The sequence below is a fragment of the Streptopelia decaocto genome (assembly GCF_964273445.1).
Source record: "Streptopelia decaocto genome assembly, chromosome: 3".
Classification (NCBI taxonomy): Eukaryota; Metazoa; Chordata; class Aves; order Columbiformes; family Columbidae; genus Streptopelia; species Streptopelia decaocto.
Window position 1 is genome coordinate 67,948,141 of NC_138656.1, and position 12,478 is coordinate 67,960,618.

At 34.3% G+C, this 12,478-nt stretch overlaps 1 protein-coding gene across 1 annotated transcript in view; it reads left to right on the plus strand.

Moving 5' to 3' along the window:
• The window catches only part of TBC1D32 (TBC1 domain family member 32), a 78,958-nt gene that overhangs the window by 33,156 nt on the left and 33,324 nt on the right, over positions 1–12,478 (plus strand). Inside the window, exons 23-26 of the mRNA XM_082047442.1 lie at positions 398–486; positions 10,319–10,441; positions 11,282–11,390; positions 12,249–12,342. Coding sequence (XP_081903568.1) covers positions 398–486; positions 10,319–10,441; positions 11,282–11,390; positions 12,249–12,342 — 415 coding nt within the window. The remainder of the gene's footprint in view (positions 1–397; positions 487–10,318; positions 10,442–11,281; positions 11,391–12,248; positions 12,343–12,478) is intronic.

The window sequence follows — 12,478 nt, forward strand, 5'->3', positions numbered from 1 at the left end:
AAGCATGTGGTAGTAACCAGTGTTAGAAAGGGTATTATATGGAAGGGTTTGCTGTTCTTTTAATCAAAATAGATGTATACACCTTTCAAACACACAAAAAACTGTTGAACACTTTTGTTGTGGTTTCAAACTAAACAAGAACTAGGGTACTTGATATGCTAGAATTTTTTGTATGTTTAGTGGTTTATTTTTTTTTAACTATTTTTCTTCCCTAACCTTCTGTATGGTTTGTTCTTGCTACAAGCTTTTATGGTGGAAAGCACCCCTTCTTACAGAAATTTCAATGTGTGTTTTAGTAATTAAGGTTTCATTTTACAGTAAACATCCTTATGAAACTGTTATGTGCAAAAAATATAAAACCATACATGAGATTTTTACACTTGTCTTCCTTTGGCAGGATATCATTGACAGGCTTATAATTTTGAATTCAGAAGCTAAAATTCATTCCTTATTCAATTATGAACAATCACATATCTTTGGTCTGAGGTAAGATGCTCATTTTATATTCTCTGGTCACATTAACTAAATAGGATATAACATGCTTGGATGTGTTGCTTCTGATAAGATAACGTTATTTGGTTTTTATTATGCATGAAGGTGAAATTCCTCTTTTTTTTAACATAAGAAGATTAAATGAAAAATGGCCTACAAAATGAGAATAGCAATGAACCTAATCTTATTACCTGTAAATGGATATATTGTAATGCAATGAGCAGTGATAGAAATTCCATGTTGTTATTTTGCCTAGTTGGTTGAAAAGAGCATGTTGTAGATCCATTGTAGTGCATAAAAGAAAAATTGTACCAAAATACTAAAAGAAACAAAGTATTTTTTTTACCATGTTTATATCAGTTATATATGTATATAGTCTCCCTGTACTTATTTTTTTTTTCAAATGTGTTTGTCTAATTATCACCTTAATGAAATTCCATCCAGAATACAAAATTCAGCAGCAGTTAGGTCAAAAACTGTCAGATGCTTAACAGATCTGAAAATGTATAAAATTAATTAGAAAGAGCAAAAGTTCTACTTTTCTCTTTGCTACTATGTAGAAATTAAATATGTAAATATTTATGATAACTGCAACACTGAAAAAATGAACAGTTGTGTGACTGGATGATTTTAGTGAAACATTTGTCTAGAAACATTTCTTTCTGCTAAACATAATTCCAGTAGTACAGCCAAACTGATGTTCTTTAATCAATCATTCATGGATTTACACAGCAATATATTTTGTTATTTGGTCAGGTATCATTGTATGAGTGGCTCACCCAGAGCTGAACTTCAGGTCTGTTTAACTTATAGGTTATACTCTGAGGTCCTGTAACGCACCTTTATAATTCAAAGGAGTTACAAATTTGCTTACTTGAATGTTAAGCAACTTCTGCAATTTAGAACTACATTTTTCTTCATGTGCATACTGTGCTTCAGTGACTTAAAATTATTTTGGTTCCTAGCTGTGTAACTATATAGGAAACTTAAAATATATAGGTATTTCTACAGTCTGTTTAATCCAGAAAGCACAGGTTTATCTATTTGTTTTTAAGGTTAACATTGCATTTTCTGGTGAATTATTGTTTTCATTTTGAATAAGTATGAATTCTGAACTACTATTTTCAAGGACAGTCCTGTGGAGGCTCAGCTGTCAGCTTTCCTTTTCAAGCTTGCCTGCTCTGCAAAGCAGTGTGCATGCAGTAGAAATCAAAGGGAAAACATAGGGAAGCTAGTTATGGTTTTGCATAGCCAATATCTCTCAGTCTATAAAGAATGCTCCCTAGAGTGCATTCATACTGACTAGGGCCTGTGTGATCAAGGTAAAATACTCAGTTCCACAGTGAGCTATAGCCTAGTGTGAATCTGTTTGTTTGTTTTTTTTTTAATTCACTATCTTGGCCTAGGATTCTTCTTCAGTAGTTTCACAGACGCTGATCTGGTATGCCTTTAATTGCAGCTATTGTGTACTTCTAGAATGAGATTTATTCACTTGAAGGTCCTTTGCAGCTCATTAAAAAAAAAAATAAAAAAATAAAAAAAATTATTGTTATTATTACTAATAAATTTCAGGCAAGAAATTGGAGATAAGAATAGGGAAGTGAAAGTAAATAAACAGTTTCAAACTCGTGTATAGAAAGATTTTCAAACTGTCAGTTCAACTTTCAACTCCAAAGCAGATTTATACTTATTCAGAAGCAAAAAGTCTCTCAATCACCCAATATTGATTGATAAAAGAACACTGAAGTCTGGATCAGCTGCTCTTCTGTACAGCCTGAAAATCTGGATGCACAGGAACTGAGGCAAAAATTCTGAGTAGTCTTTCTGTTTTAGAAAATGCTGAATTTAAATTGCTGCTAGAGCACAAATCCTATAAAAAGGGAATTCACAGCAGTAATCAGTCATAAATTTTTAACATATTAAATACAGCGAATTTTCTTAATATATTTGTTAGCTTTATTTCTCTCATATAGGTGTACTTATTGATTTTATAAGTTTTTGAATGTGAAAAGATCACTTTTCATAAAGGTGTGACGTTGGAGATGCTAACCTTCTCCCTTTCAAGGCCAAGCTCTTTGAATCTCTGTAACTTATATTATTAATAACAAAGGAACTAAGTAAACAGCAGTTACATACGTCTTCTTTCAGACTGATGAATTATATGGCATCAAGGCAACTTCTCTAATATTTCAGTACAGTGAATACATCCATGAGTTGTGAGTTTTTACAGCCTGCCAAGAAAATATATGCATATTCTATATATTTTCAAAGCCTCTGCCTAAAGCATTATTCAGGCATTTACATATTGCTATTCTGTCTATTCAGAAGCTGAGTTTTCTTTGAATGTCTGTGACACTGTTTTGTTAGCTGGATTAAAGTGTGGCAAAATACCAAATTTTTACCTTAATAACCGACTCCTCATAGCTAAACAGTATCAAAACTCCAAAATAAATTCAAAGAAACTCAGAGGTGGCTTATGTGAAAAACAGAAGGAGAAACAGGGGTACTGGGAGTGGGCATAGACTGTGGCTAGTAGGAGGGGATCAGAGTTGGTCTACAGGCAGCTTTGCAAAAATTCCGCTCGTTTAACCAAATAAAGACTTTTATAACATTTTATAACATATACTGTTCCTGGAAAAATGTGGGGGTTTTGTTTGTTTGTTTTTTGTGCATATATGACAATATGGCAGTAATAGGTATCTGAATACTTTAAAGCGGGAAAAAACCTCCCTCCCTTCCTCATTCCCTCCCTATACATGAGCCACTATCAAATTTTTTTTTCTTCCATTTTTCCCTCTGTTGGCTTATTCTGGCCATAAGTCAACAAAACTCTTAAATATAGTGAAATCAAAAGGTCTTTCGTATGTACCTTCTGAATCAGAAGAACCTTTGTCAGCCCCACACTTGTTCACTGAAACACCTCATGCCTAGTGGGTGTCCAGCAACAAGGACAGCACTCTGTTCCAAAGTTCGGTTTTCTTCAGGAAAATACCTGTAAATTCTATGAGTAAAATACTATTCCTTCAAATACGGAAGTTAAGACTGTTTAACTTTAAAGACATGATGTACTTGCTTAACATTAGAGATATCTGAAGATAACCTATTTTGTAGAATCATAATTTGAACTATATTTTAGGCCTGTGTAAGGTAAGGTTGAAGGAGTATTTATGGTAGTGCTCTGTGTGAATCTTCTAAATGCATTTATGCCTCTGTGGAATTATAGAAAAATGTAAATACTAGTCTAAGTTATATGTTCATCAGTATCAGCCTCAGGATTGCAGAGCCTGCGACAGCTAATAAAAGAATGTTGGCTCGCTATTTTCAGATTGGAATAGTAAATATTTTGACATTGTTAAGTCACATTATTTTGTCATATAAAATATCATGGTGAATTTGGTTTTTTTCTTATAATACTCATTTTCTTACTTACTGAAGGGTGCAGAAGATGATAAAAATGCACTGTATGTATTTCTGTTGGCCTACAAACTAGTAAGAGAAAGATTTAGGAAAGAATTTAAATGGCTTATACAATATTGACATCAAAATCAATCAGTGACTTGAAATTTACCTCAAAGCAGTATTAGTCAAAATTTCGTCTACTGCACTCTGGTGAAATCCAGGTGAATAAATTGAATCCTGCAGGAGTTGTGAGATGAAGAAACTGAAGGCAAGAAACAGCTTTGTGGGTTTAGGAAATACAGATAATAAGCACCTATGCATTCTTATCCATTATGTTTTTATCTGCATTGTAAACATGCCCTCTTATATATAATTGCATTTTAATAATGAGGTAGCTTCAGCATATGAAATAGTTTGTTCCCTTAATTGTACTTACATTACGTGTATTGTTAATTAAGAGAATGTTTGATTTTAATGATTGCAACACAATGGAAGGTGCTTTAATTCTCTTGTTTTCTAAAGGTAGAAATTAAGAATCATGATCATCCTTTTTCCTTAGGTCAACATGATATTTAGATTTATCTTATTTTCCCTTTATTAAAAAGCATTATGAGTAGCAGAAACTTTTTGAAAATGTTAATATATAATTGTTTAAAATCTCCTTCATTCTAAATTGAAGCAAGATTTTTTTTTAATTTTAAACTTTTTTTTTCTTTTTTTTTTAAATCAGTTTCCTCTCTAAAAAAAGTGTCTCTTCTATGAAGTTGCATGTTCTCTTTTCCATCTACTGTGTAGAGCTGGCAACAAGGCTGTATTTCTTGCTTTTCCTATCTTTGTTTTAAAGACACTGTTATGGCCCATAAACACCACTGTATAATGCCACTGATGAATCTTTTTGATCACTAGCATTTGAATGACTGCCTGGTACATTGTGCAACAACATTTATGGTCCTATTGGCTGGATGTACTGAAGAAGCCCTTCTCATCACATCCTTATGTCTTTGTGAATGGAAGAAAGCCGTATTCGCAGAGTTCCTCCTCTCGAGAGGAGGGAGGAGGATGGTGAGAGAGGGGAGGAATTGATCCTGACAGTATTTATTTCTTCCTCCAAATCTACCAGATTTGACTTCTTATGATGAAAGCATAAAAGACTATGTAGTCTTTCAGTTATTTTCTACCAAACACTTCTCAACTAAATAAGGAGAATTGACTGAGTTAATAATTAATTAAAGACCCATTTTCTATTATTTTAAATGTGTTTTATGGTTGGTAAGTAATATACGGTTCTTCAGAAAGGAATGTTTTCCCTCCGGGATGTGTGTGAGGGAAAAGACTTCTGCAATACCGATCACTGGGAAGTGCCCGTGTGCTGTAAAACTTTGACCCTTGTTTAATAATCCAAAGGTAAAAGAGGACGGAGTCTGCATTCGTAGTGATGGGGATATGCAACGGCATTATGTTGTCAGGCTTCCATGTAATGTAGTTATACATTAATTAATTCAGTTTTTTGTTAGTTTATATGTTAATAGAATTTTGTTAGATTTATTAATTTAAAACAATTTATAACTAATGAAGTAGTAACAGCAGATTCTGTGATATGATTCTGTCACACTTTTTTTCTTTTCACTAAGAGGAATTAAAATGCTTAGTTTCCTGCAATTTAAAATCAGCTTCACTTCTGAGTCCTCTAGGCTGGCAAGTGATGCTCATGAAAAGCATTTTTGTTTAGCTCGAGAAACTTTTACCATTAGCAATCATGTTACGTGTGATTTGTAAGTACATTGGGTGAAGCGCACTAGGTGCTTTTTTAAAAAATCTTTTCATGTGGAAAAGATCGTAAGGAATAAATTGGTCTCCAAGTTTTCTTACTGGGAGAAACATGAGTACCCTGAGGTAGTAGCTTTGAGTTCCCCAGGCACCAGAGGTGTAACGCAGGGTATCAATAAATAGTCTATATCCAGAAGATCTCATGTTTTTCAAAACCGCTATGAGCATTGCCTTCAGTGGGACAATCAAAAGCTTTGGTTCTTTAGAGAGACCCCATGCAGAGGTGTGTTCTCTCTGCTCATTACTAATGCCCTTTGTTCTGTCTGCAAGGGCCGCGTGCAAGGCTTTGTGTGGGTGAAGCTTCCAAGTGCCCTGTGTTCTAATGCTGACTAGGTGGCTTTTGGTTTCTTGTGGGTTTTTTTTTCTGCTAGCCATTCGCCTTCATCTGCTTTGTGTGGCATGCTTGATAGTAATTGCCACTTGCTGTTTGGATCGGTGATTTCATTGGAGCTCAGGCTGTTACTCAAAGCATAATAAAGAATAAATCAAATTGGTAATATAAGGCTCCAATGTTAACTATTTTGAGGCTGTACCTCATCCTGACAACACTGGAATTATTTAATGAAAATTTTGCTTTGGGTTTCGCTGTTAGTATACATATTCATTTAGAAAGAAGGAGGTCCTGCTGCTGCAAAAAGGTTCCAGTCCTTGTTTTTTGGTTGGTGATTTTTTTTTTTGTGTGTGTGTGTGTGTTTTGTTGTTGTTGTTGTTGCTGTTTTGTTTTTGGTTTTGTTTTGGTTTTTGTGTGTGGGGGTTTTTTTGGTGGTTTTTTTTTTTTTTTTTTCCCCACTTATGTTTTTAATATTGAATCCTGGGAGAGAAGGAAAGACCTTACTTTGTCCCATACCTGAGCTCTCTACAAGTGTCATGTTCCATATTGTGCACTGGTCTGAATCATCCATGCCTGTATCTATAGAGGGAAGTAACTGCAAGCCAGAAGAAAACCTGGTACTAAAGACCAGCTTAGTCCACCATTTCGAGGTCACATCACTGGAACACCTTATGGACAGCATAGATGCAAGCATTTCAGGTTTGGTTAGCTGTTGCATGCTGCCTCAACCCATCTGTTTCTGAGATTGCAGGTTATTTTATTTTGGATGTGCCAGTTTCTTTTTTCCCTAGGGTGGCTAGACTTTTGCTTATTGCGTGACATTGCATCTTCTTTTGCTAGGATGATGTACTGCCTGGGATTGAGTTAATTTTTTTCATAGCAGCTCACATGGTGTTATGTTTTGGATTTATGACTAGAATAGTATTGATAATGTACCTGTGTTTTGGCTATCAATGCAAGCACTGCTTAGCAACAGGGAGCATCATATTATTTTGTGTTTTTAAAAGGAACTCATAGAAAAAATACTGAGAAATATGATAACAAGCTATCCTCATAATGGGTGTTTTTAGCAACTCGGAGAAATTCATAGGTGGTTTAATTATATTATTTTCAAGTGAAAAAATTTAGAGAGGCAATGTAAAATTAACAGGGCTTTTCTAGCAGCTAGAATTATTTTGCAGCTGTTTTATATCCCATGAAGGACCCTGCATTTTGCTGTAATTAAATAAGTCATTATGATTCCACTTACCAAACCAGTGAGTCGGTCAGTTTACACAGATACTCAAATACTAGTTAGCATGCCTTCTTTCAGACTAGAATTATTTACAGTGAAGTGTTAGTTGTGAAATTATAGTTGAATGGGGAGAATCCAGGGAACACCCTCCAAGAAAGACAGGCATGACATAGTACAGGAAATGCAGAATTCAGAAACAAAATTACTTATTGCTGCCATATTTTCACAACTATGATATGTATTTTGATTTTTCTGAATTTCTTTAAAATTACTGTTCTGTAAAAGATTGCCTTCAGATGACTTATTTTATCTATATTGCAGTTTGTTCATGGGAACATGGTATATCTTATTACAAGTTTTCACAGAATTATAGGGTTGGAATTGAAAGGGGGATTCAAGATTGTGTAGTGCAACTGCTCTGCTCAAAGTGCACTCAACTAGAGACCATTACTCTATGTCCAATCTAGTTTATAATGTCCTCAAGGCTGGTGGTTCTGCAACATCTCTGGGCAACCTGTTCCACTGTTTCACCACCAGTATCTTGAACTAGAATATCCTGTTTCAATTCATGCCCATTGCCTCTTGTACTTTCACTGGGTACCACTGAGAAGAGTCTGGTTCAATCTTCAAACCCTCTTGTCAGTATTTCTACACATTGATAGGATCTCCTTTGAGCTTTCTCCAGGCAGAGCAGTCCCAGCTCTCGCAGCTTCTTTCCTTATGTCAAATGGCCCAAGGCCCTTAATCATCTTTGTGGCCTTTTGCTGAACCTGCTCCAGTGCATCTATGTCATTACTGGAGAGCCCAGAACTGAACTCAACACTCCAAGTATGACCTCACCAGTAGTGCTAGAGGGGTTCACCTCCCTTGCATGACATTCTGGCACCGCTCTTCCTCACACAGCCCAGGATGCTGTTGGCTTTCAAGGGCATGTTGCTGTCACCTTTTCAACCTGTTGTCCGCCAAGGGGTCCTTGTCTGCAAAACTGCTTTCTAACTGCTCAGTCCCCAGCTTCTGCTGTTGCCTGGGATTATTGCTTTTTGGGTACCAGACCTCATATCAAAGCATATCTTCCAATTTTCAGCAACATTTAGGTTAGAAATTCTATCTTCTGCTTTAAAACCAGAATTTTTAAATGTATCTCAAAAAGATATGCTTTGATTTCATTGTATTATATCTGTCAAGGTTTCATACCTTTTCAGAAGCGTGCCCTCTTTATAGAGAGGGTATTGAGCTGAGTGATCTGATCCAGTTCTTCTGTTCCAAACACAGTTAAATACGAACAAAGAAGAAAAACTCCGCAGCCATATTCAAGCACACTCACATATATACACGCTATAAAATGTGGCTTTTTTTATTTTCACACTCTAGTCTGTAAATTTATGACTTTGGAAAGTAAAGCAATGGAATATTACTTTTAATCAAATATCCATACTTCAGTGATAGCATTTTTAAATGGATTTTTTCATGTAGATGAAAATTTCATTTGATTGCCTCAGCAGAGGCTACACATGTTAGATCTTGTATGTTTTGTCATTTATCCTACCACTATCATTTCTACCTAATTTTATTTGCTTGTGGTTTGTCTTTTTTTGCTCTGCCTTGTGTACCAGATGAGATATTATGTGCATTCTTAGCCATCAGTCTTCTCCAAAGTGGTTTTTGACTGCTGGAAAAAGGTTCTTTTGCCATTTAGTCATCATACTTAACAGAAGAAATGGTTCATCTTCATAATGGTTTCAGTGCTCTTGTTGTGGATTTTTTTTTCTATATAATAATTAAAAAAAATCATAGTTGAACTGTCATTTCTTCTTCTGTGATTTAGGAAAGTACTGAGAATAAATCGATGTCAGGAAATAGTTAATGTAAAATAAATAAAAGTTGAAGAGGTCTGAAACTGAGCAGATCAAGTTATATTAAAAAAGCAACAAACAAAAAAAGAAAAAATGTTATCATTTAGACTGTTTAATCCTTGGCCACAGTTGTGTAAATTTGGAGGTGTTAAATTATCAAGAGGATGGCTTGCAAATTTTTGCTGTTGTCAGTAGAAACATATTGAGAATTACATGGAAGAAAATCAGCAGTGACTAACAGACTACAAATTTCAAACAATATATATTCTCTCATTTGCATCAAATCTTATGTGAATACAAAATAAAATGCTGATCAGACTTAATTTATATTGTGGCTTATGACTATAATAAAACAGAGAATAAAAATAGCAACAAGAACATTTAGTCATATTATTTTTCATGATCAGGAAACCTACAGTGATATTCTGTTGCTGTGCTAAAAAAATTTTAAAAAAAGAGAAAGAAAAAAAAGTAATATGACTTGGATTGCCCTACATCAGATTTAAATGAAATACACTGGATTACTTTCACTCTTAATTTGCCCTGAAGTTATAAAAGAAAATGGTATGTAATGTGCCGTCATGTGCTGTTTTGTTTATTAACTTCATTTACCATTGTTTTGTGTTTCTCTGAAATTAAAAAAAAAAAATAAAGGACATTTGCTGTTTTTCTTACATGTTAAATATTTTATTGCTTTTGAACCGTGTTAAATTTGATTATATATAAGTGCTTAAAAACCTGTTTTCTAAAGGAAAAGTGTATTTTTGGACAACCTGGTTTGGAGTTGCCTTACGAACCTGTTATTGTATAATTTCTTTACATTTGACATGGAAAGTCTTTTTAAGTCTGTGTCACCTTTGTTATTCTGTGATATAAACTCAAAAGCAGACTGAGCCCACCAGTGAATATTTTCTCTGATTCTACAGTGCACATGAAAAATCTGTTGGAAACCGTTCCCTGTGTTCTCAAGGCTGTGCCACTTGAGTGGCTGAAAAGGATGTAAAAGAGTGTCCCTGACCCAGTTCTGTCCGGCTGTTTTTCAGACACTTCAAGTTTCTTGTTTGTTGTGTTTTGGTTTTTTTCTTTCTATTATGAGATCTCATAAACATGTTTGCCTTTGTCTTATTCTACATTACTGGATTCCTGACTGATGTGCCATCATTTCGATGTGTCCTTCTGCAGGTTGTTAAATGTGCTGTGCTGTGAGCTCAATACCCTTTTACTCTTGGAGACTCAGTACAAGGTGTCACAAGTTTTACTGACTGCTCAGGAAGAAAATGTCACAGAACCTTCAGAAGGACCAGGGTAAGAAGTGACTGATGTAAATGTTATTTTAACTATCAAACTTTTCTTCTGCGAACAAATACATGGATACGTTATTGGCTTTAAACATACAAATGCTCTCACTCGTGTTGGCTTCTAATGTGCATAAGTTTACTTTGATGCAGGTTTGTTATCAATCTTAAATTCTGAAAAGTTACAAGTTTTCTTCTTTCTCCCATGTCCACCTCAAAAGTGTAAGAAATAAAAAAGCATTTTTACTTGTATTAATCTTAAATTACCTCTTAAAAAAAGAGTGCAAAATTTGTGGATGCAAATATGCCGTTTATATTATTTTTATGTTATGTATACAATATAAAATTAGATTATTTTTTGATGCTTAGGAATTAAAGGCATTATCAGTACTTTGTAGGGGTTTTGTTTTGTTTTCAATTTGTTTATAACTTAGTGGTCTCTCCAACTTCTCTGACTTTCCTTTTCTGGCTTCTGAGTAAAATTTCACAATGCATCCTTTCAAAGTGAAAAGTGTGGTTTTGGGACAGAAGTGGACAGTCATTTAGTCACAGACATTCTGTCCTTTCTCTTAGCATATGCGACCAGTACAGGGTTCAAATCAAACAGTATGGGTGAAATCTCAATAGATATAGATAGTCATTACATACCATTTGAGGATGAAACCTACTATTTCCTTTTGAAGGAAAAAGTTTTAAGAAAGTTGGTGTATAAAAACTGATTTTTATTCCTTTAAAAAGTTTTGTACCTTGGACTACACAGTGACTTCAGACAGCATGTTGTCTGTGTGTTATGAATAACTTCCAGAGTTTTCTACTTGTTTTTTGGTTTGGTATTTGTTTGTTTTTACAGAGATTTTATCATTGATGCTCTATCAGTGGAGAGGAACCATGTTCTTGTAAGGATAAATCTAATTGGAGGACCACAGGAAAGAATTTTGCCTTCGAGAGTACTAGATGAGGTTAGAATCTGAATTTTAACAGTTTCTCTTTCCGTAACTTCCACCTCCATTAATTCAACGTTTTTGCTGAAATTTCAGCATGTGGAAAATTAATTAACACTAAGAAGTAGCAGTTCACCTTTAACTTTATAAAGAGGTAAAATTTTTAGGAGTGATACACTGAAAAAATCTATTGTTCCCTCTATCTGGGGGTTGGGATATGCCTAGGTCCTATCACTTTCAAATGAAATGTTTATATTGCTCCATTTTAATGTTACTTTTTCTACTATAAAAATGAAATTTGTATTTTTTTTACTTTTATATTTTATCTTTTCTTTATTAGCTTTCCATTTGTTATATCTTCCTTTTATTAGATATTTTCTTTCCATGCTTGGGTTTTCATCTGCAGTATCTAGTACCTGGAGCTTTCATCGATGTTCTAACAACACTGTGTTTGTTCAGCAGCTCCTATAAATGTTCCACTTCTCACTGGCTGTCACTCTCATAAAGGTGAAATGCAAATTACTGTAATCACAGCAAAGACAGCTAGATCAATGCACAAAATTGGAACTGCAGGGTTTTAATTTTTTTTTTAATTATTTAAGAAAAAAAGCATTTTCCTTTTGAAAAAAAAAAGATTTGTAAAATCAAAACTGTCAGTGGTATGTACCAGGAAAAATTCTGGCTCAATACTTTTTGGATTTTGTATCTTTTAACTTTTTTTTTTTTTTTGAGTTGTGGAATATCTGATTGCAAATTGTAGTATCAAGCATAATTTTGGTGCATAGACAGTAATTCTGGGAACTTTACCTGTGTGTTAATTGAGCAAATGCTATTAATTCTTCTCCTAAATTAATTTCTCTCTGGTCCTATTTCTAGGGCAATGATCCATACATTTGGCCAATGTTTTCATCATTCCCTTTGCCAAGGTGCTATCTTGCAGAAATTCCTAGGAAAGCCGAATTCAGACAAGGTACATACAAAGCATGCAAGCAGTGTAGATGTCAAACAAGCATCTTTGTTGATTTTTTTTTTTTTTAAACATTTTTTTCCTTCCTTCCTGCTCCCCACACCCTATCCACCAGATTATAATCTCATAAAAATTAAGG